The sequence below is a fragment of the Phyllostomus hastatus genome, unplaced genomic scaffold (genome assembly GCF_019186645.2).
Source record: "Phyllostomus hastatus isolate PE091 unplaced genomic scaffold, TTU_PhHast_1.1 phas_scaffold_21, whole genome shotgun sequence".
NCBI classification, from domain to species: domain Eukaryota; kingdom Metazoa; phylum Chordata; class Mammalia; order Chiroptera; family Phyllostomidae; genus Phyllostomus; species Phyllostomus hastatus.
The window spans coordinates 17,310,580-17,334,249 of NW_025334017.1; the positions used below are offsets into that span (position 1 = coordinate 17,310,580).

The window sequence follows — 23,670 nt, forward strand, 5'->3', positions numbered from 1 at the left end:
GGTTCCATTTTTTAAAAAAGATTATGTATTTTCAAAGTATTTCATATTAATTACCTAGTTGAGGTTACAATAGATGACAAAAAAGAAAATATTTAACAATACCACTTGCTTCCTTTAAGTTAGGACATCATGCTTTCATGCCTTCATTACCAGAAAAGAGTCCTTAGTCATTCTGATTAAATACGAATTCTATTCTGTGAAGTCTTAATCAAAAAAAATCTTTCACTTTTACTATAACCTGAAGTTTTATCTTTTAATACATAAATTTACTTTTCAACAAGAGCATAATCACCCTTGATTAAAAGTAATGGGAATCTAGGATGTCAGTGTTCTACAACTATACATATAGCACATATTTCAGCTTTTAAAAGCCACATTCAGCCTGATACTAGTTTTAAAACAAAACTGCTGTCATACTCAAGTTGTCATGGTACTACTGCAACTTTTGGAAAGCTGTAATTTGGTGGAATGTTGCCTAAGAAAACACTGTGGAAAGGCATAAATCATTAAAAATTCTAAGAAAATTTTACCAAATTACCGTCTAATAAAAAGGAGTATATAGTCACAATTATTCCTGAAAATGTAAAACTAATTAGAGCTTTTCAATGCATCTGATGCTTTTGTTTCTTTGAATGGGGAATTGTACTTTGTTATTTCATGGATCCCAATCAGGCATATACAAACTAAGAAATTTACAAAGTCATTTGGGAAAACTACAAAAAGCAATCATTCATAACAAAAACAAAGACTTTCCAGAATGTTTTTTTGACTTTGTTATTCATGGTTCCATTCCTAACAAAGCACTGTTTCCTGAGTGAATAGTCTTATGTGATAAAATTACTTCAGTACTTTAAAATATTCAAAACATTTAAAAATCCTAAATAAATTGGTATTCTTAAGGAACTGAAGATATCACTGCATTTTTATTTTCCCAGTACTTAAACCTAGTGGTGTACTTGAGAGAAAAACAAAGTTAATTTCTTTTGCTGCAACTTGTGAGCATGAGTTGCCCAATCTGTACAGTGAAAACAGTATGACATGTAAAACAATCAGCAAATAATTAATACAGAATGTATGTTCTGCTTACCTCAAAGAAACACTCTTAAGGACAAAAGGAATACGATACATAATACTTTCATTGATGTAAAATTAAGTTTCTTTTAGACTAGACATAGCTGCAAACTTTTCCTTTAAAGGCTAAGTAGTAAATATTTTTTTTATATCAGTGAGCCAAAAGACAAAAAGCAGCCATTTAAATGTAACCACCTTTAAATACATAAAAACCTCTTTTACCTTGTAAAAAAAACAGGCAACCACCTCAAGCAGTTACTTAGCTTATAGAACTCCATTTCTTATCTCCAAAATAGGTTTGTTATTAGGATTAGAGGATATAGTTAATTTACATAATTATAGATCATATAGTATCTAATACAGCTCAATAAATGACAGCTAACATTTATGCAAACACAGAGGTGACAGGGTTACTACTTAACAGATGATTTATGGACTAAGTCACTCTTGGCCATATTTTCACAGTAGGTGGTAAAAGTACATTCCTAATATGATTCCTACCTTACCTGTTGGTCATGGGCTTAAGTTTACTTTCTGGACATGATCTGTGTTTTCCACATACCCTCTAGACAAAAATGTTTTAAGACAATTAAAATGGCATTAAACTAAAGAACCAATATGCCCTAATGTACTGATATATCTAGCAGTAAGAAAAAAATAAAATTGGCTATGAGATGATATTGAAGTTAGATGATGGGTATATAGGGCTTTATTTAGTACACATGTATACTAATGGGTACTCTTTTATGTGTTTGAAATTGGTGGTGTGCTAGTAAGCTGACTCCCTAGAGTGGAAAATGTCCTGCTTTGCATTTGCCAATTTCCATGGTGTAATACTCCTACCATGGCCAATTTTGGTCATCAACATACCATTGTAGACAGAGTTGGGAAAAGATGTGGGAAAAAATGGCTCCCAACCAGCAGAATCCAAATTTGTATGATAAACTTTTTATTTTAAAAAGTTTGAAAATATATTAAACTGATATATTACAGAGTAAAATTCACTTCATATCAATCCATTATTTTTACATTTATAATCAAAATACAAAGCTTGTGTTTACTATTGTTGGCCTCTTATCCACCCCTACCATATACCAGCCTCCTTTCAGCAGTTCTACATTCAGTGATATTTCACTTTTAAGCTTCATCTTAGCTTTTATTGGTATATATTTGAGAACCATTTAATTCCTCAACAATGCTGACCAAATGAACTATGTATAGTCTTTTAGCATGTAAAAATATTCCTTCCTATTTTGTTCATTGTGCTTGATTTGGATATTAGCTTATCATTCATCTAACTATTTATAAGCTCACTAGTTTGAAAAGCCATACTGATATGTTTTTGAACCAAACTTCCAGTTTACTCATTTTATTAGCAACCAGAATATTCACTATTATTAAAAACAAAGTTAAGGTTAGCTTCTCTCATATTTCTTTAAACCACTAAAGATTATTCCAAAATACTTATACTACTAATTGGCTAAGTACTGACACCGTCAGTTTTCTACTTCCGCAATATCCTAATATTAAATGACAACTACTGTATATCAACTCAAATTTTATACTTATTTGCTCAGTGTAGGAAATCTCTGGACACAGAATTGAAAAAAATTACCTAACTTGTTTTATGTAACTATAAAAAGCCAAAGTCAAATCATGTTTGATAAAATTAATTTTAAATTAGAAGCCAATATATAATGTTAGCATCCAAGAGAAACCCTGGATATATAAAAACTTTTAAAATTACTTTGTCTTTTGTTAGCAATGTTTGAGAACACTAATTTTACTTTTTAATGTCATTTTTAAAACTACAGTGGAAGTAAAAAATATGGTTCACTCTTGAAAATGTTGTTAGCAAGGTCTTACTAAAATTTAAAGTACCGTTTAACAAAGTTAGTAGGCAAAAAGTGTTAAGAGCATGAACTGAAGTCACTGGTGAGTGTGTTGAAACTGGCTCCATGATTTACTAGCTATGATTTTAGGCAAGTTATTTAACCTTTCTAACCTTTATTATCTCATCAATGAAACACAGGTAAATACTTACTCTATGGTTCTTACCATATTGAGATCATGCATGTAAAGCGCTTACACTTCCTAGCACACAGTAAATGTCCAATATTTGTTAGCCATTAATATCACAAGTATAGAAAAATCAAATGCAGTATTTGCAAAATTCTATGCTAAATGTCAAATATCAAAAGTCAAAATTTGACTTCACAAGTCTAATAGTTGTTTGGTCTTTTGATACAAAGTTTTGAAATTAAAGAATGAGAACCTAATAAAAATAGAAGTTATATGAATCATCAAAAAATTCTTCCTAGAAACACAAGCCATATCTATCAGGTGTTCCCAGCACAAGCCTGAAAGTGTCTTTGTACCTACAATTATTTTTTGTCTTTTTAAGTATTTTGAGTTAATCTTACCAGTTTGGTTGATGAGATGTTGAAGAAACCACAGGAACTTAACATAACACTCTACACTAGCATTACAGAATGTTTGGTCAGTCCTAAATATTGTTTAATGTAACTGTTGAAAAACTTCACAAAAGAAGCTGTAATTCTTTTTTTCCCTTTTATACAAATACAAGTTAATTAGCTGGTCTACTCAGTTGCAATTTTTTTATTTTTATAAAACTTTTCAAGTCATGAACATGGAAACTAAGAATCTCCTAACCTTTTTACATAAGTAAATTTCAAGTTCACAGTATGTTCATTTAGAAATATTTATAATTAATAGGAAGCTTAACACAGTAATAGCTCGGACAAGGAAGAGGGCATTAATTCTGCAGGCAGTCAGCAATGAAAATGCTAAACCTGAACAAATCAGTTACTGATGACCATTCCTTATACATTTTGAGTAAAATATATAGACTACAGAATGCAAACAAAAGTGAATATGAAACTTGTCTTCCCCAAATACAGCTCTACTTTATACAGGTCTTGAGGTATACCCATGACATCAACAAAAATTAATGAACTCAGGGAATTAGTCCTCTTCCCCACTGTCAAAAAAAAAAAAAAACATATATAACTTTAATTAGAAAAAGTAAACGGCAATTTGCAAGCAAAAGAAAACTAGACTTACATTCCACTAACATTTGTTCCAGTCACAGATCAAATTTAAAATGTTTTTCATTAGACTATTAAAATAAACACTTTTTAAGAAACAAATGTATTTTACTGCATCAATACTGTGGGGAGGTAACTCTGAATTTAGACGTGCTCTCTAGAGCAAAATTAACCGAACTTTGCGCGGGCCAACTGGCCTATCATTTAGATCTTTAATAGCAGCCATAGCTTCATTATAGTTTACCATAGCCACAATGGCTTCCCCTGTAGGTAATCCTTGCTCATTATACTGTATCCTAACTGAATCAGGTATGACTCTATAACCATGAAAAAAGTCTAGAATTTCATTAACATTAGCTTTAAATGGAAGATTCATTATCTTAATAGGTGTTATTCTACCTGAACTACAATTTAATTTCGGATCAGGCATAAATCTCCCCTCAGGAAAACTTCCCATATTACGCTTTCCAAAATCAAACTTGCCACCTTCTGGGCGACCGAAATTCACAAAAGGGCGATGACTTCTAAAATCATCTGATGGGCTCCTAAACTCTTCACCAGGCGGCCTGAAATTGTCAGGAACTCTAGAGTCCTCTGGAGCTGCCCTGAGATCTTCCTCCGGACACCGCCTGAAGTCCTCATCAGAAGGGCATCTAAAATCTTCCTCCTGGGGACTCCTAAAGTCCTCCTCAGTAGGATTCCTGAAGTCTTCATCCGGGAGGCGCCTGAAATCTTCATCAGGTGGATGCCTTAAGTGTTCCTGGGGTGACCGTCGGAATCGGAAATGCTCCTGGGGCGGCCGTCGGAAATGCTCCTGGGGCGGACGCCGGAAATGCTCCTGGGGAGGCCTCCGAAAGTGCTCCTGGGGGTGCCGCCTCAAGTCCTCTTCAGGAGAACACCTGAAATCCTCAGGAGAACGTCTGAAGTCCTCCACTGGTGGACGCCTGAAGTCCTGTTCGAAAGGTTGCCTTAAGTCTTCCTCCGAAAGTCGCCTGAAGTCCTCCTTAGGTCGTCGCCTCCATTCTCCCTGGGGAAGCCGCCTAAAGTCATCCTCAAGGGGTCGTCTCCAATCCTCCTCACGTGGCCGTCTGAACTCTCCCTCGGGAAGTCGCCTCCAGTCCTCCTCTGGAAGCCGCCTCCAGTCCTCCTTGGGGAGCCGCCTCCAGTCCTCCTTGGGAAGCTGCCTCCAGTCCTCCTCAGGGGATCGCCTAAAGTCCTCCTTGGGAGGTTCCCTGAAATCCTCCTCTGGTGGACACCTCCAATTCTCTTCCCTTGGGTGCCTTAAGTCTTCTTCCCCACGGTACCTGAAATCCTCCCAAGAGCATCTGAAGTCCTCCTCCTGAGGAGTCCGGAAATGTCCCTCGCGAGAGTGCCTGAATTCTGGGGAGCGCCTGAAGTCCTCTGGGGAATGCCTAAAGTCTTCTGGAGGGCATCTATCAGGCGGCTGGAAATCCCCTTGGGCGTGCCTGAAATTGTCCATCTGCCTCAAGTCTTCGTGCAGATGCCTAAAGTTTTCAGAAAGGCCCACTGCATATACCGGTAGATCATTTGAGTCAAATGAATGGGAAGGGTCATCCCTATCACATGATTTTGAATGGTCTTGCCGTCTCTTACTGGACAGCAAAGAAAAATTTACATCAAACTCCTGCATCTGTGCCTCAGATATAAGTCTTAACAACACCTCTGTCCCCAAGAATCTTCGACGATTTAAACGTTCAGCTTTCATGGCCTGTTCTTCTGATTTGAATTTCACCAGTGCTTCCCCCAGACCAATGCCTTTGTCATCATAAAGCAAGTAAATGTCATCCTCGGCAAGAGAAAAGTCTGCAAAGAACTTCTGTACTTCAACTTTTGTAACATCAAATGGAAAATTTCTCATATATATGCACAGTTTCTGGCCAGAGTAACCTTCTTGAGAATATTTTTGTGAAACATGTCCAATCCTCTCTTTCTCTACTGATGCTGGTCTTTTCTTTTCATAACATTCAATGAACTTCAGCATTTGTTTTCTAGAAATTGGATCAACAAGAACTGGACGATACTGTAAAACAGTCTTATGTAAACCCAGAGCAGTGTTATAGTCTTTCAGCGTCTTGAACATCACAAAGGCATATCTTGTTCTTCTTTCATCTTTATATAAAAACCTAATCTGTTCATTAGTCAGATCAGTATCTCTAAAGAAATTTCTTAAATCTCTTTTGTTAATACTTAGGGACAGATTTTTTAAGTGAACATAAAATCCCAGTGGGGAGCGAGAACGTGTTCTGGGAGATTTTGAATGAGATCGTTTTCGAAAATGCCTATCATTTATTCCTCTTAGTGGAGAATGTTCTTCAGTTCTCATAGGAATGTCACCCTCCTTACTTGTGCTACCACCAAGCTCAATCCACTGTTGTTCTGAGCCTTGCATTACTTCTATAAACCTGGAACCCATAAAACTTCTATGACATTTAAGACCTCCTGAAGCATCAACACATGAAGCAAATTTTACTATGGCATCACCATTATTTCGGCCATCATGATGTTTTAAGAAAATTACTCCATCTACACACAAACCAGAGAAAAAGACACGTACATCATCTTCATTTACTAAGTAAGGCAAACCTCGTAGAAACAAATAAGGATTCTCCGCCTTTAATGGTCGTGTCTTTCTTGGTCTTAAATCACCATGTCCTGTACCATTAGTATGAAACCCAGCATCTTGATTAATCGGAGAGCCATATCCAGAATTACTTGCTTCTTCTTTAATACCCTCAACAAAATTAGATAAGCAGCCAACCCCTGATGCCCCAGATCCCGGTCGCTCTCTTCCTTTGTGATCAGTTCTTTTCATTTCTATAGTCTTCTGCATTTCTGCCTTACTGCTAAGGAAGAGCTCTACAGATGAATCCTTGATAAACCCTCCTGAACGACTTATGGCACGTCTTGCATCTTCATCTGTTGCAAAAATAATAAAAGCCTCCCCAATTTCCCCTCCAATTATATGCACTCCTCCATCAGGAATAGTCAATCCCGTAAAAAAGTGACGAATATCCGCAGGCCCCGCAATAAAAGGAAGCCCCAGTAAACGGATGACTACAGCCATGCTGAGCTCAAATCACAGCAATAATGACCTGCAGACAAAAAGGTACACATAATAGCAAGTCTTATTTTTGAAGTACCTTATCCGACACTAAGCTTAATAATTACTTGGTTCCTACTTTCTTCAGCACTTTATAAATGACAACAAAATACGAGTTCACAAAAATATTGATTGTATCTAATTCTTTAAAAAAATAAGGAATAAACTTTTCTCCCATCTAAACATACAAATAAACCGACTACTTTGAAGACACATTTTCATATCACCTATCCTAAATAGTATGAACATCAAAAATATAAAATCTTCTTTGTAAGTCTGCCAAGTACTGTTTCACAACAAGACCAAAACATTTTCAGACTCACTAAGAAACATACTTTCTACTGACACATGAGAGAGAACTTTGCGGATGAAAGAATTTTACCATGATGAATTTTACATATTTATAAAAGCCATCTATGGTCAGTATATAATTTCTGCTTATTATATAATAAATTGCTTACCACTAGTGCATCCCTGGCCAGACATAAAGTACAGAAGCCATGGGTACCTAATACGTATTATTCTACTTTTACATTTTTTTGTCAAGCCTCTGTGAAAAGCCTTAAACTCTGAATATCTTACCTTTTTTTTTTAATTTCTTGGACACCTGTTAATTCTGTAAAAGCAACTTAACTGTGGAAAGAAAATGAAATATAATTAATCCCAGGCCTCTATAGTTGATTTTAAACAACGCCAGATTAGGATATTCACTTCAGAATGACCTAGTAAAAAAGTGAAGCAATATAGGGAACCACAAGTATGGGTGTTACAAGATGGTCTTCTTTGTTCTGAGAGGAAATAAATCATTCTTTAGCAAAAAAAGGCCTACAAATTCGGAGAAGACATCTGCAAATAATTTTTTAAAAAACTTCCTATAAACTGAACTTGATTGAAAATGGTACGAGGAAAGGGGTGATGGAAATGTTATAGATTTTCACTGGAGTGTTGGTTGCATGGGTACATAAGTCTATCAAAGCTAAATAAATTTTATCTTTAAGGTCTGTGCTTAAATTGTATATAAATTTTACATCCACTTAAAAAAATAGAAAAGACAATCTTTCCACAAGTAAAATAAAATTTAAAAATAAAAAAATTCCCCAAAATTTTATATCTCTTCCAACCATGAAAAGACCAAATACCTAACTCACTAATATGTCTGACACTTGTAATTCTCTTCCCTTTCAAAACGTAAGACCAAATCAAATTAAAAAGGTGACCATTCAAAAGATCAAATAAAAGAATAAAACACTTCAAAAACCAATTTTTAAAGCAAAATCCAAATAATGGCTACCATTTGGATACAATTTTAAATTCTACATACACACTTCCAAACATGGAACCAAATATAATTAAAGCAAATATTGAAATATCTCTAAAATCAAAAATCTCAGCTACTACCATTTCTTATCTTAAACTCCACTATTACACTACCCCATAAACTCCTAAAAGAAATCACTATTCATCTCAAGTCAAACAGAAAATGTTCAGATACAGAATCTTCTCAAGCTTCCATTTCAAACAACTACCCTGGGTTCTAATGAATAAACCCAAATGACAATGTAGAAAAGTAAAAATATCTGGAATGTTTGGGGACTATCAGTAGGAACTACTGAAAAATCTCAACCTAGTGTTTCCTTAAGGAAATTCACATCAACTTTCAGAGATAACCTAACAATATTTAATCTAGTTTTCCAAGGAAGTTTTTAAGAGCCATTAAATTAATAATTATAAATTGGTTTTTAATGTACAAGTAAGTGTTGCTTTAATTCAATACTTACACACAATTACCACTTTTCCACAAAGTGGGGTCTGAAGACACATTCTTTGAAGTCTGCAGGATTTATTTTCCTTTGAAAAGTGTCCAAAATTAAACTTTATAAACTACAAGCTAAACTAAAAAAAGATATCAAGAAATTTCTTGGCATCTTAATTATCAACGTCAAATATTAAAAATGTTAATGAGATTTACTATTAAAATATTTGCATGGTATATGTGGGGGCAGGGTAGGTATTTGGGAAATATCTGTACCTTCTGCTCAAAATTTCTGTAAACCTAAAAAAACTGCTCTAAAAAACGGTCTATTTAAAAGAAAAATCTGCACAGTACCAAAAAAAAATCAAATATAAGCTAATTCTTCAACAAACCAAATCTACACCAGCATTTTAACAAAAACTATAAATGGCTTCTGTAATAGTTGTCACCATTCAAGTTCTAAAGACTCCTTCTTATACAAACTGACTTAGCTCCTTTTTTCACTTTTAAACTGTTTTAGAAAACATGTAAGATACATACCATGTTTCTCTCCCAATTTTTTTTAATTTTAAAAGGAATTTACCCTGAGAACATAAACAAATCTACAAGAAAAGTTAGGGATGTTTCAGGGAATAATTATGTCAAATTCCAAAGATTTCTAGTAATTTATCCTCCCTAACTTAAAAACAATATTTTACCTAAGTAGTTCCTTGAGGGCAAATCTCATGAATTCCAATTCAAGCAGACTATATTAAAAATGTGTTTTAATTTGCCACTGTTAAATATAACTAGTGCTTAAAATTTTTTCCCTTCAGATACTAGGGTAATGTACCATTTATCTCTGCAATAACACAAGAGACCACTTATAAGTGACCAGTTCTCAAAATGAACACTTTTCCTCTGTTTGCCAAGTAATTTCCTTAAGCAAATTCTCCAGAAACTCCATTCGTAGAACATTACACAAAAAACCAAAATACTCTAAAGCACTTAAAATTTTTCTACTTATGAATGCAACAAAAGTATTTTTCGTGACTGATGATTTAAAGACAGTGACAGATTGGAACTTCAAACCTATGAAAAGAAGGAAATGGGTCCTTAGAAGCTCGTTTAAGGGCAAGTCACTGAAATTAATGAAATCATTTTAAACTCGTTTTGCTGCACTTTTATCCAACAATTCATCCCCCTTGGTTATCATTATCATTAAACAATGAAATGTACATCCTCTAATCAAGCCTGAGAGGGCACTGGAGGCTAAATTTAAATAGGTATTATTTCAGATCCACTTGATTTTAACTAGCAAATAACAAAGTCATTCCGAACATGGTGAGGGAGCAAAAATTGCGACGTTTCAAATCTGTTACGATAAAGTGCATTCAAACTCTAAACGCATAAATTTCCCCCGCAGAAAATAACCTACCCCCAGTCCACAATTATTCTTTATAATGGCCTGCCTTTTATCCTCTTATAATGTAATGGTTCAAATGAAAACCAAAGGCATGAAGACAGAACCATAGTCCCCAATAGGCTCTGTAAATGAAGACGAATCCACACGGCACAGGATTTCTCATATCATCATCCATCAATCCTCAAATGGGGATCAGCGGAAGGCATCACTTCTACAGCCCAAAGCCTTTGTCCAGATTCCCAGGGGTCAGAGCTTCCTTTTTTCACGCCAGGCCCAGGTTGCTATGTGCGATCCGATGCTGCCGCCAGACCTTCCAACAAAATCAGCTTTCAAATTAACCTGGACCGCCCCACCTCCGTGCCTTTCTGTTCCCGGGTCCCAAGGGCAAACAATCCGCCCTAACTCGCCAGAGCGTGAACTTCCAAATTTAAAACACTTTGGCCCCTCTCGCGCCTAACGAGCCGGGCCTTCAGCGCTTTCCTGCCACCGCTAACTACAATGACAGAGCAAAGGAAAAAAGATACCTATGAAATCCCTCGAGATCTTCACTTTTACGAAATCTGGAAAGCGCACACACAACAGCACTTGAAGGCTGACGGGAGAGTGAGTGTTTAGCAAGTAAAGAGGGTGCCCTAACGGCAGAAACTGAGCTAGGTCCTGGCGTGGCTGCCGGCCCCGCCTTTCCCAGTTCTTCCGTCCCAGACGCCAACTCCTCCCCACCCCCGACGCCCCCAGGGTAACTGCTTCGCACTTGACAATAAACACACACCACTGCTGCGGAGTCGGACACACTGGCCGGGGGGCGGGGGGAGCACCCGTCGTCGTCGCAGCAGCCTCCCCAGAAGAGGTAGAGACAGCCCTCAGTGAGCCTAGAAGAAGATGGCGCCCACTCTCCCCTCCGCTCCGGACAAACGGACGTACAGTTTGCCCATGCGCTCTCCAGGCGTAACCCACCACCCCGGCGCCCCGGCCAGGTTTGCGCACGCTCCCTGACACTCACCCGTTTCCCGTTATCGGGGGTGAAGGGAGGCACCAGCCCGCACCCGCCCGCCTTTGCTGAGCTTCTGCGCATGCTCAGATTCCAGCCAATCCGGGAGCCACACCTAGGAAAAGCGATAATTCAACACAGAACTTGGGAATCAACCGGTACCTAGAATGAGAACCTTCAATAAAGAACTGCTTTAGTACATTGTTCAGTGGATAAACGTTCGTGATTTCCAGGAGTAAAGGAAAAGGAAGTAAAAGCAGAGAAAATTGGCAATTTCTTTTTTTTTTTTCAGTGCTGCAGTTAATGTGTGGCATAAGCATCTTCTGAAAGGATCTTTGTAAACTATAAGAGGCCACAAAATAATAGTTTTTTTACTACCTTAGATATTCTCAAGATACAATGCCAGCACCCAGGAGGCTTAATAAATGCATGTTTATTCAATCTGATAGACATCAATAATTTTATGTCTGCATTTGTTGTTCCTATCTCACGGTGTTTTGAAACATAGGAACAAGCCAATCATGAAAAGTGAGAAAGCACAATTACAGTCATGTTCTATAATGCCTGCTCTGTAATAGCTGGTGAACCACCTTGTGTTTGATTTGATTTTATTGTTTACAAATAAAGCAGCCCACCACATTCATAACTACACACGCATTTATCAGTTGTTTCAAACCTCACTAACAAAGCAAAAAACACATCTTTAAAATAGTTACAGGTGAGAAAAAATGTTTCCGAGTCCTTGCTCACTGCAAAGTACACGTTCTTTAATTTAATATGATTGTGAGTAAGAAGAAGTAGTTTAACAAATGGACAATAGGTGGTTCCTGGAGTGAGAGCCACCATTTATTTACTCACTTGGGCAAATCACTTAACCTCTGTGCCTGTTTCCTCATTCGTAAAATGAAGGTAATAACAGTAGCTACCTATTAGTGTTGCTGGAAATGTTGAATGACTCCCTGTTTCTCAGTGTCTCTCTGTCGCTCTCTCTTCTTCTCTCTTCCTCTCTCTTCTGTCTCCACCCCCCGCCTTCTTCTCTCTTTCTAAAAGCAATAAAAAGAAGAAGAGTAAGGAGTTCATTCAAAACATAATAGAGGCCACAGGGTTAGGAACATTTACAAAGTGAATGTCTTCGACACGTATGTGCCTCCCAAGCCGTATGTGAACCTACATTACTGTGTGAGTTGTGCCATTCACAGCAAAGTAGTCAGGAAACATTCTCATGAAGCCTGGAAGGACCAAACACCCAACACTGATTTAGCACCCTGCAGGTACTGCCCTATGACCTCCACCAAAGCCCACACAAGGAGCTAAGACCTTAAGGACTGATGAAAAGTTTTCTGGAAAAAGATTAAAAGGAAATTGTACTCAAAAAAATAAAATAGAAGGCACACAAAAGAAATGTTCCAGAATGTTAAATTGTTAATATTAATTCACAAGAATAAATACTATTAAAGTGAACCCGAGATGAACTCAGTCTGACCAGAACTTTCCTGGCTATATACACACTCTATATGAAGTCATATGATCAGGGAGTTGTTTGCTAAGCATGGAAATAGAACACAAGTTACCTAATCTCAAAAAGTGTTTCTCTATTAAGGGTACCTGGAAACACTCTCATCTATGTTATTTTTAAAATTGGTCTTAGAAAGAGAGAGGAAAGGAGAGAGAGGAACATTGACCTGCTGCCCCACCCATTCACACACTCATTGGTTAACCACTGTATGTGCCCTGAATGGGGGGGACTGAGGATTGAACTGGAAACTTGGTGCATCATGATGACACTCCATCCAACTTAGGTACCCAGCCAAGACCATTCTCATCTGTTTTAACAAGAATAACAGTTATCATTTAATGAGCACTTACTATAGGATTCATCTGAACAAGTGTGCTTAGATCAGACTGCCTTTCTTGGATAGGCTTGGATAGGTATTATCAGCCTCCTTTGTTGTTCTAGGATGACCATTTCTTTCTATTGACTCAAATTTTCTCCAAACAGGACACTGTAGTGAATGCATGTCTTTTCTATTCTGCTTCTGCCTTTCTCAGATAACCATACCATTACAATTAAATAAAGAATTCAGTCAAAGTATTTGGGTTTAATTACATGATATTCTGGTTCTTGAGTAATTTCTTGAGTCTTTAATGTGTCAACATTAAAACCTGATCATTCTAGAGAACAGAGAGAATTAACTTTCTGGAACAGCAAAACAAAACTATACCCCGAAATATGGTAACCACACCAAGCCTCAGCCATTCTGTGCCTCTGCCTGGGTAATTAGCCTCTCTCCCAAGTGTACTATCACAACTACAGCATTACCTACCTTTGTGGATTATTTTGGTATCAGATAGTATTCAGTTGCCTTTCCTAACTCTTCAACATCCACAAGAACAGTCTTCAATCACTTGGTCTCAGAGTTCCTTGATCTTGTCAGCTCCAAGGTGCTTCATGTCTCTTGCACACTCTGACTCCCATTCAACTGGCATTTCTTGAGTATGGACTGTGAGTCAAGCACATTGCTTAAGGCTCCTGCAAGACAAACCTGAAGAACTCATATTTCTCTTTCCTTAAGGAGCTCATACTATAGCAGAAGAAAGAGCATGCTTGTGCAGCTAGTCATCACATATGGGAAGATGTGTACAGCCTAGGAATTAAGATGATGGGCTCTTGGATCAGGAAGATCCAGGTGTAAATTCCACCTCTGCTACTTCGTGACTATAGACAATCCTTGTCCTTAGACTTCTCTATGTATAGAGTGAAAACAATAGTACCCATAATGCAGGTCCATTATGAGAATTGAGTGAAATAATGTTTGTAAAGCACTTAGCACAGTCCTTAACATGTAATAAACTTCACTTAGAATCCAAGAAGTCTGGTTCAGAAATCAAAATACCATAGTTTCAAGCCTAACTCTGTCACTTATGAGCTGTATCAGTTTAGTTGCTGAACCTCTCTGTGCCCTGATTTCTTCACTTATCAAATGAAGATGACAATAGCAAGATTGTTGTGTAGATAAAATGATCACATACACACACACACACACACACACACACAAACATACACACACATATTAAAGGTGCATAATGAAACACCAATAAAGGCTTATAACATGAAATCTTACATGTTGCTCTGGTGGCTTGAATGCTCATTTCTTATTTTCCCCCTGCAGTGGTCCTCAGAGGCACAACTGCAAAACTCCTAAGGGCCGTTGGAAGACTATTTGGATACCACTGACTAAATAAGGGGCTCCCTCAGTTGTGTGTGTGACTGAAGTCAGATCTAAGAGACTTAACAGGATTAACACATGAACGACATTGGTAAATAAGAATGGAACAGGACCCCAAGCATTTAAGTTGGATAACTCCTTTCCTGAGGTAAATGGGAGTCTTGTCTCCATGGTGGAAAGACAGAGTAGACTGAGATCCTGAACATTCTACTAATGCTATAGGTTAATACAGCAGGCATGCAGAAAGAGTACTGTATCAAAATCTTGGTGTTTCATTTGTGGGCAGATAAACCGGGAGGAACTGTTGGGAACCACCCTGCCTGGTTTCAGAAGCTGTAACCCCCACCAAGGCTAAGGCTGAGGAAACAAACTTGGACCATAAGCCACCAAAAAGACAAAAGCTTATCTCCCTGGCAGGAGCACTGCTTCTGCTCTTTTTACTTCATCCATAACTGGCCCCCAATGCTTGGTCGGTTAGCCAATGACAGGTAAGATTCCCCAAGGGGGGAACAACTTAAGACAGGCATGATCACATGGGAGACACCCAAGGAAAGATTTGGGGGGCTACAGCAAAAGGGGGTGATGGACCCTCACCCCTCAGCTTTGACAAAGCCTGAGTCCTCATTGTCTGCAAGAAATCTCCTCATCTCTTGGCTGCCTTACTTCCCTTGCTCCACCTAAGCCTGAAACAATGACAGAGGGTGGTGCAGCCCTGTGCTAGAAATGGCAGGTTGCCCTGGTGATCAGACCTAAGAAAGAATATGTAAAATCCTGTGAAACATGCTTTGTTTAGAATGCTCTCAATGAAATGATAAGGGTTCAAGCAAGAAGTAAGTTTGTTCCTCAAGGTTTTACAGCTCTTTAGCTATCTGACCCTGACTCAAAAGAGGCCCTCAGAGTTCTTTGTTATCCATTGTTTGACCCTTACTGCCTAGCAATGATTAATGAGCTTTACCTGAATTCTTGTGTAAATGAACCCAATAAAAGCCCCTGAGGAAAAGACTCCTGGCCCTTCTCCTTTGAGAGATCGGCCAACTTTCTTCCCCAAGTAGATCATGTCTTAGCCTGTGAGTTGAGCCCCCCCACAAGGAACAACTGGGGAGTGAGACAGACCACACAACCCAGGGTTCCATCACAAGGAAATAAAGCCTTAAAACCTCTAATTGAAAACACTGGTGGGGGTTTCAGCTGCTAGAAAAACTCCCAGCCTCACAGGAGAGTTCGTTGGAGAGACCTACAGGGTCATAGAATGTACACAAGCCCACCCACTTGGAACCCAGCACCAGAAGGGTCGAAGTTGATTGTGGGTAGTTGGTAAAGTGACTGGAATCCAGTAGAGAGTAGAACAAGTGCCATTGTTCCCTCTTGGACCCCTCCCCAGCATACAGCATCACAAAGCAGCGATGTGTTTGTCCCACACTGGTGAACACCTAAGGCTCCACCCCTTATATGTAACAGGTATGCCTAGACCAAATGGCCCAAATGAAAGAACACATCGAAGCTCCAGAAAAAATACAACTAAATGACAAAGAGATAGCCAACCTATCATATGCACAGTTCAAAACACTGGTAATCAGGATGCTCACAGAATTGGTTGAATATGGTCACAAATTAGATGAAAATATGAAGGCTATGCTAAGTGAAATAAAGGAAAATGTGCAGGGAACCAACAGTTACAGGAAGGAAACTGGGACTCAAATCAACAGTGTGGACCAGAGGAAGAAAGAAACATTCAACCAGAAAAGAATGAAGAAACAAGAATTCAAAAAAATGAGGAGAGGCCTAGGAACCTCCAGGACATCTTTAAACATTCCAACATCCGAATCATAGGGGTACCAAAGGAGAAGAGGAAGAGCAAGAAGTTGAAAACTTATTTGAAAAAATAATGAAGGAGAACTTTCCAAATCTGGCAAAAGAAATAGACTTCCAGGAAGTCCAGGAAGCTCAGAGAGTCTCAAAGAAGTTGGACCCAAAGAGGAACACACCAAGGCACGTCACAATTACATTACTCAAGATTAAAGATAAGAAGACAATCTTGAAAACAGCAAGAGAAAAGGAGACAGTTACCTACAAATTAGACTGTCAGCTGATTTCTCAAAAGAGACCTTATAGGCAAGAAGGGGCTGGAAATAAGTATTCCAAGTCATGAAAGGCAAGGACCTACATCCCAGATTGCTCTATCCAGCAAAGCTTTCATTTAGATTGGAAAGGCAGACAAAGTGCTTCTCAGATAAGGTCAAGTTAAAGGAGTTCATCATCACCAAGCCCTTATTTTATGAAATGTTAAAGGGATTTATCTAAGAAAAAGAAGATAAAAAATATGAACAGTAAAATGACAACAAACTCACAGTTATTAATAACCACACCTAAAACAAAAACAAACTAGCAAACAACTAGAACAGGAACAGAATCATAGAAATGGAGATCACGTGGAGGGTTATCAGGAGAAGAGTAGGAGGGGGAAAAGGTACAGAGAATAAGTAGCATAAATGGTAGGTAGAAAATAGGGGGAGGTTAAGAATAGTATAGGAAGTGTAGAAGCTAAAGTACTTATATATAGGGAACCGTTTCACGTGGGGTAGGAATGTAGCCCAGCCCCCACTTGGAAAGGCCAGTGGGGAGCGAGGTTCCAGCACACAGGACCCACACCCACAGATGGGTTCTCCCATGGGGAATCAGGCCTGCATTGTACCTAGGCTGCTACATGACTTGCTTTTGCTAAAACTTCCTCACCCTGAATTGAGACAGCAAGTGCTTACTGTAACTTCCTAAAATCTGAGCTAAACCTCCCAAGTGTGGAGTGCAACCAGTCCAACCACTTTTCCCCTTGGTCTGCAACATCCTTCTCTTTGAAGTAATTAGCAACATTCTTTCCTTTGTTATCTTGAAAAGGTAATCACCTACAGTGAACCTGTGCATAGTAAATGAGGACCATCCTCAATGTAATGTACCCATAAAAGCAATAAAAGCCTGTCCAGGCAGGGGTCAAGGCCCTCTCTCTCACTTAAGAGAGTGGCCCTGCCATCCCTTTTTCTCCACAGGACTCTGTAGTCCATGTGAATTTGTCTCTCGCAGCCACAACATACGGATCCTGCCAGCCACGATCCGCATCACTTATATGTATGACCCATGGACATGAACTAAGAGGAGGGGGGATGTGGGTGGGACGGGGCATGCAGAGTGGAGGGAAATAAAAGGAAGAAAATGGGACAACTGTAATAGCATAGTTAATAAAATATATTTTAAAAATTTTAAAAATTAAAAATCTTGGTGTTTTACTGATGAAGTGAAGCTTTGACCCCCAAATCTCAGTGTAGAACCAACTTTTAGTGAATGGTCAAGACCATCAAATGGAGCATCTCCTTCTACATAAGTTTCCTTCCCCTGGGTTACATCCAGTCCCAGGAAAATAAAATAACAAACAAGTAAGAGGAAGACCTAAGAATCTACAGAGAAATTTCAAAGACAGAATATAAGGAGAAAACTAAAAAAGAGAATCTGTAAGACTTTGTGTTGGAAAAGGCAGCCACATAAGAATGGGCCTTGGGCCATGACTGGTGTGGCTCAGTGGGTTGAGTGTTGTTTCATATACTGAAGTCACTGGTTCGATTCCAGGTCAGGACACATGCCTAGGTTGAGGGCCAGGTTCCTGGTTGGGGGCATGCGAGAGGCAATGATCAATGTTTCTCTCACACATCGATGTTTCTCTCCCTCTCTTTCTTCCTCCCTTCCCCTAAAAATAAACAAATAACCCTGGCTGGCATAGCTCAGTGGATTGAGCGCAGGCTGCAAACCAAAGGATCACAGGTTCGATTCCCAGTCAGGGCACATGCCTGTGTTGCAGGCCACGACCCCCAGCAACCACACATTGATGTTTCTCTCTCTCTTTCTCCCTTCCTTCCCTCTCTAAAAATAAATTTAAAAAAATAAAATAAACAAATAAAGTATTTTAAAAACAAACAATGGGCCTTGAGTCTGGAACAGTTCTTAGCAACAGTTAAAAGCCAACATAGACTGTGTGTGTCTTATCACCTTGTGTAGGAATAAATTTCTTTTTTTTTTCAGGCTCAATGAGTATTCTTTTGTCTCTGCTTAAAGTGTGTGCATCATACGGCACCTGGCCAAACCCATTGTATATCTGTCCTCCAAGGGAAGGAGGCAAGATTCCTCCTACCGTCGCATGAGGCCAATTACCCTATGTCAGCAATCAGGAAGGACCTGCTGGCCATGGGAGACCAACATCCACTATTGAAGCTGATCTTGCTTTGTCTCTTCTCTGTGTAAGTAAAGTCTTGTCCCATCTGGTGCTCAATGTGTTGTTTTTGGGGGGAGTTTTTTGGCAATTCTGATACCAAGATTCAATGGGCAGAAGTGTTCAGAATCTTCCCCTGAGATTTGTAACCAGAGCACAGTACTCTGCTTGACACCATGCCATGCGAACACAAAAAAATCTATCTGTTAGGACTATGGCCAGAGGCCTTATAGTTCAGGCCAAATCCCCATTGGTCCTCTCCTAGGGATGAAATGAGGGGAGACATCATTGAGCTCCCTTAGAGTTTGGAAGATGACAGTAAACTAGAGCATGAGGAAATAAAGCAAGTTTTGATTTCTTCTTTCAAAGAAGAAATCCAAGAAATGTGTATTAAATGCTTACAATGTCTTATGAATGACTCCAGGCAATAAGGAGACAATGGTGAACAAAAATGGATATGGTGGCTGCTCTCATGAAACTTGCAGTCCAGGAGAGGAGAAAAATACTAATGAAAGAATTATTAAATTAAGTGTAAATTTAAAACAGAGATAAGAGCCATGAACGAGAAATACATGGTGCTGTTGTTACCGAACACAAACGGGCGGAGAGCAGGGTGCAGCCGAGGGCAATATACTACTACCGAAAGGAACCCCCCAGGTTTGTTATGTCCACTGCCTGATAGGAAAGATGTCTCTCAATGCCAGAGATTCGTGAAAAGGAAATGTTTATTTAATGCTATACAAACTTAAAGTAGTGACCTAATGTCTTCATCAAAATCACAAAGTCCCTTAAAACACCCACAAACACACACAGTCCTTCCTTCCCCCCTTTGCCCAGTCTGGGGTACCATATCTCAGGAAAAGAAATAAAAGTCTGTGGCTCAGGCAGCCCCCAGTTCTTCCCAGTAATCGTGCTCGGCTGGTAGGCCTCCCTTGGTTCCCAGCACCATCAGCTGTGTCACCGGGATCTCAGCTAAAGCCGAGTGGTGGTTCCCCCTTCTAAAGCTGCGGGAGTCCCCACTCTGGCAAAGCCATGTGATTCTCCCTGCACAATGGCCAAGGGAGTCTCCACTCAGCCAAAACCACGTGGCTCTCTCTCCAATGGCTGTCAAGTCTAGGTTTAAATCCCCTCACCAATCTTCCTCTGCAGCCCCATTTCCAACTCCTCCCACAATTGGCTACACTTGCCAGAACTCTCATATCCTTCCAGCTTTACTGGGGTGCCATTTTGAGTCTGGGCAGGTGTGGCCCCATGTCATGGAGCCAATCTTCTCCAAGCTCTCACGCAGGCGCTGTAACTTGGGGGACCTGCCCCCCAGTTACAACTTGGTGGGGAATTTACTTCCATTCCCCTGGCTCAGAGCATGGCCACAGCTATTTAACATATCTATGCAACCAGTTAAAGATTGTGATATGTTAAATGACCATGCCAGAGGTTAGCTACAAAGCTGTTGCTATGCAGAGGAAAACGGCTCTCAATGGCCCTGCTCCATTTGTCCCTTCCCCCAACCCACACTGTGTGGGGGTGGTGAGGACATCCTAATATTTCCTGAACACCTTGAGTTCTGGACCCCATTCCAAATCCCTATTTGAGATTTCCCCTCTTGGCTGCACCCTGTTACACTGTGAGAGTATTTCATAGAAGAGCCTGGCCTGGTCACAAAGGTAAAAGGAATTTCCTAAAGAAGTGATGGAGGGTGAGCTACAAGGAAAGGAGGAGTTTACAAAGTAAACAGAAATTGCTTGGGAAGGAGAGGGAGGAGGGATGCTCCAGGCAGTGAAGTGCACAGACTCTGTGGCATTCAGAAAACTGAAAGACCAGTGCTGGCAGATTGCACAGGACAATACAAGGTTGCAGGACGAAGATAAATACTGCTGGGGGTTACTGCTTATGTTAAAGACTTAAGCTCTCCACTGGAAAACCAATGAACTATTTTAAGCAGAAAGGTGGCATATTGTGTACTTGCATTTAAAAGATTACTACAACTGAGGTATAGAGAATAAATTAGACGGTGACAAGAACGTGTGTATGAAAAAAGGTTAACAGCTTATGTTCATTTCCAGTTTAAAGTGAACAATTTTAACATAGGTAACTACTTCCAGTCCTTCCAGAAATACTAATAAAACAACAGAAAAAAAACTTTCAAAAGAAGCAAAACTGATAACAATGAATGAAGATATAGGGTGAGAGGAAACGGCAATAAAACTTTGCAAGCAGGAAGCAGACGTGTAACCAGAAAAGACACCGGCGTTCGGGCTGCCTGTCACTAGCAAATCCAATAAGCAATGATAGCGATTGAATCTTTTATGGGAGCTTTATTCAGACGGCCCGGGATCCAAGAAGGTGGCAGATTCACACCCTAACAAACCATCTTCCCTTCTCTTTCCTGGCCAGACCTTTTAAAAGGGGGTGGGGAAGGACAAACAAGGTGTGGTGAGGGCTTTGAAATTCAGGGAGGATTAGGTGAGCAAAGCTGCAGCATTCCTGTTCTGGGCAGTTAGCTGTTCCCAAGGCTGGGGAGGGGGGCGGTTACACAAAAGGCCAGGCAGTAGTCTCTAGCTAGTGCCCCAGGAGGTCAGCTGTTTTTCTCAGGAGCCGGGATGGGCCTTATCTGTAGTTTCTGAAACAAAAGCTTAACATACACATTACTTGGCTAGACTTACAACTTTTTACCTTAAGCTAAAATTTTCCAAGTCTTGAGTCCCCTATCAGATGGTTAGATGATAATTTCTTTCAGAAATCCAAAAAGGTTGAATACTAAATTGGTGGTGGGAAACCTAAGAAGCAACTTGATATACACCAAATAAATCCTCAAGGGCTTAGGAGTCCTCAATATCTTCTCTTTGGGGAAGAAGTGATTACAGAGTTCATTGAACATCAATTTATAAAGCACTCTATATATGCACTTAAGAATTTTTCCTTCCAGCCAGGAACCCTGTCTGTCCCCAGCTAGCACAGAAAGTTGAAAGTTTATTCTCTGGAGTAGCTATGACTAAGGCACAACAGACATAGATGAGATCAGGGGCCCTGTATGTTGTATAAAACAAGCACATTATGTGAATGATGAAACTGAATGATGAAACATACCCTCTTTCTTCACTAAACCTGGAAGCCAGGGTTAAGTCCTCCAGGAAAAGACTTCTTTCTGGGGAATTTGATGAGCACAATGGGGGCGGGGTGGGGCAGGGATGAGAAGGAAGAAAAACTACTGACATGAGGAATGCCCTGTGAAACAGCCCTAGCTGTTTACCATATACATGGTAGCTCAGGCAAGAAACCCCTAACCCTTACAGAGCAAAGGTTAGCTTTTTGGTGTGTTCCATTCTAATATGCATATATTTCATAGACATACATAGATATAAAATACATATGGATCAATAGCAAAGGGTCGCTAGATTTATGAGGACATACTCTAGTATAAAACATAACTTCAAAGAGATGAAGATTATGCAAGCAAAAGAAAACCTTATAACACTATTCATAATGTCTTCAAAGAGTTAAAATATTGCATCCATGAGAGAATACTAAGGTGTTATAAATAAAATATAGTCAGAAAACAAAAAAGGAACTTGAATTAATAATAATGAAAGTGAAAAGTTCAAGAAAATGAAAACAGAGAAAGCTTAGAAATATTCCAGAAAGTAGAGCAAAGCAAAATAAAATAGATAATGAAAAGATATATATATATAAATAAATAGATAATGAATAGATAATATATAAAAATTAGAGGAACAGGCCAGGAGGTCTAATATCTGAAAAATAGGGTATCCAGAAAGAAAGAATAGGAAAAAGGAATGATCTTCAATGGAATAGTTAAGGTCTAACAAGTGCTCAACACAAAAAAGACAATGAAACACCCCAAGATACTTCACTGTCAAATTAAGAAAAATGAGGGTAGAGGGACATTGTAAAGACTTCAGAGGATAAAAAACAAATTACACACAAAAGACTAAGACTAAAAATGGCAGCTATTTTTCAATAGCAATTTTAGAAAACAAAAGAAATAGGATCAATGCCTTTGAAATTCTAAGGGCAAATTATTTCCAAACTAGCATTCCATACCTAAGTAAGCTAATAAGTTTACGAGAGAGAAGAAGGACATTTTCACATACCTCTCATGCATCGTTTTCCAGCAAGTCGCTGACATGCTCTACCCAAATGAAGCCAAGAGAAAAAAGGATAATGTAATCCACTAGACTTGAGGTCTCTCTTTAACATCACTCCATTTTCCCCTTCCAGCTTAATAGGTTGCACATTCTCTTCATTCTTTGTTTACTGTCTTGAGAAGAGACCACAGAACATAGTGGTTAAGAACATGAATGCCTAAGGCAACAAAACAAAAATAAACAAGTGGCACTACAACAATAAAAATAAAGTAAAATAAATAAATAAAAATAAAATAAAAAGCTATTACAGCAAAGGGAACCATCACAAAATAAAAAGGCATCTTATAAAATTGGAGAAAATATTTTCAAATCACATATCTGATAAGGGGTTAATACCCAACATTTATAAACAACTCAACAGCAAAAACACAACCAATTTGATTAAGAAATGGGCAGAAGATCTAGTCATTTCTCAAAACAAAAAAGACCTCCGATGGCCAACAGATACATGAAAAAGTGCTCAACATCATAATCATCAGGGAAATGCAATTCAAAACCATAATGAGATATCACCTCATACCTGATAGAATGGTTATTATCAAGAAGATGAGAATTGACAAGTGTTGGTGAGGATGTAAAGAAAAGGAAACCTTTGTACACTGATGGTGGCAATGTAAAT

The 23,670-nt window shown here is 38.9% G+C and overlaps 1 protein-coding gene across 9 annotated transcripts; it reads right to left on the reverse strand.

Moving 5' to 3' along the window:
- Nucleotides 1-3,675: 3,675 nt before the first annotated feature.
- Nucleotides 3,676-11,479, reverse strand: RBM12B (RNA binding motif protein 12B). Of its 9 annotated transcripts, none has more exons than XM_045860755.1 (4): nucleotides 11,188-11,376; nucleotides 9,039-9,108; nucleotides 7,843-7,893; nucleotides 3,676-7,252 (listed from the first exon to the last, which is right to left on the reverse strand). In XM_045860755.1, the coding sequence occupies exon 4, from the start codon at nucleotides 7,222-7,224 to the stop codon at nucleotides 4,297-4,299; it is 2,928 nt and encodes a 975-aa protein (XP_045716711.1). In that variant the 5' UTR covers nucleotides 7,225-7,252; nucleotides 7,843-7,893; nucleotides 9,039-9,108; nucleotides 11,188-11,376; the 3' UTR covers nucleotides 3,676-4,296. The 9 variants fall into 9 exon arrangements, with proteins under 9 accessions (XP_045716711.1, XP_045716704.1, XP_045716710.1 ...); XM_045860748.1 differs by lacking the exon at nucleotides 9,039-9,108 and adding an exon at nucleotides 10,431-10,728; XM_045860754.1 differs by having other exon boundaries at nucleotides 10,943-11,376.
- Nucleotides 11,480-23,670: the final 12,191 nt, after the last annotated feature.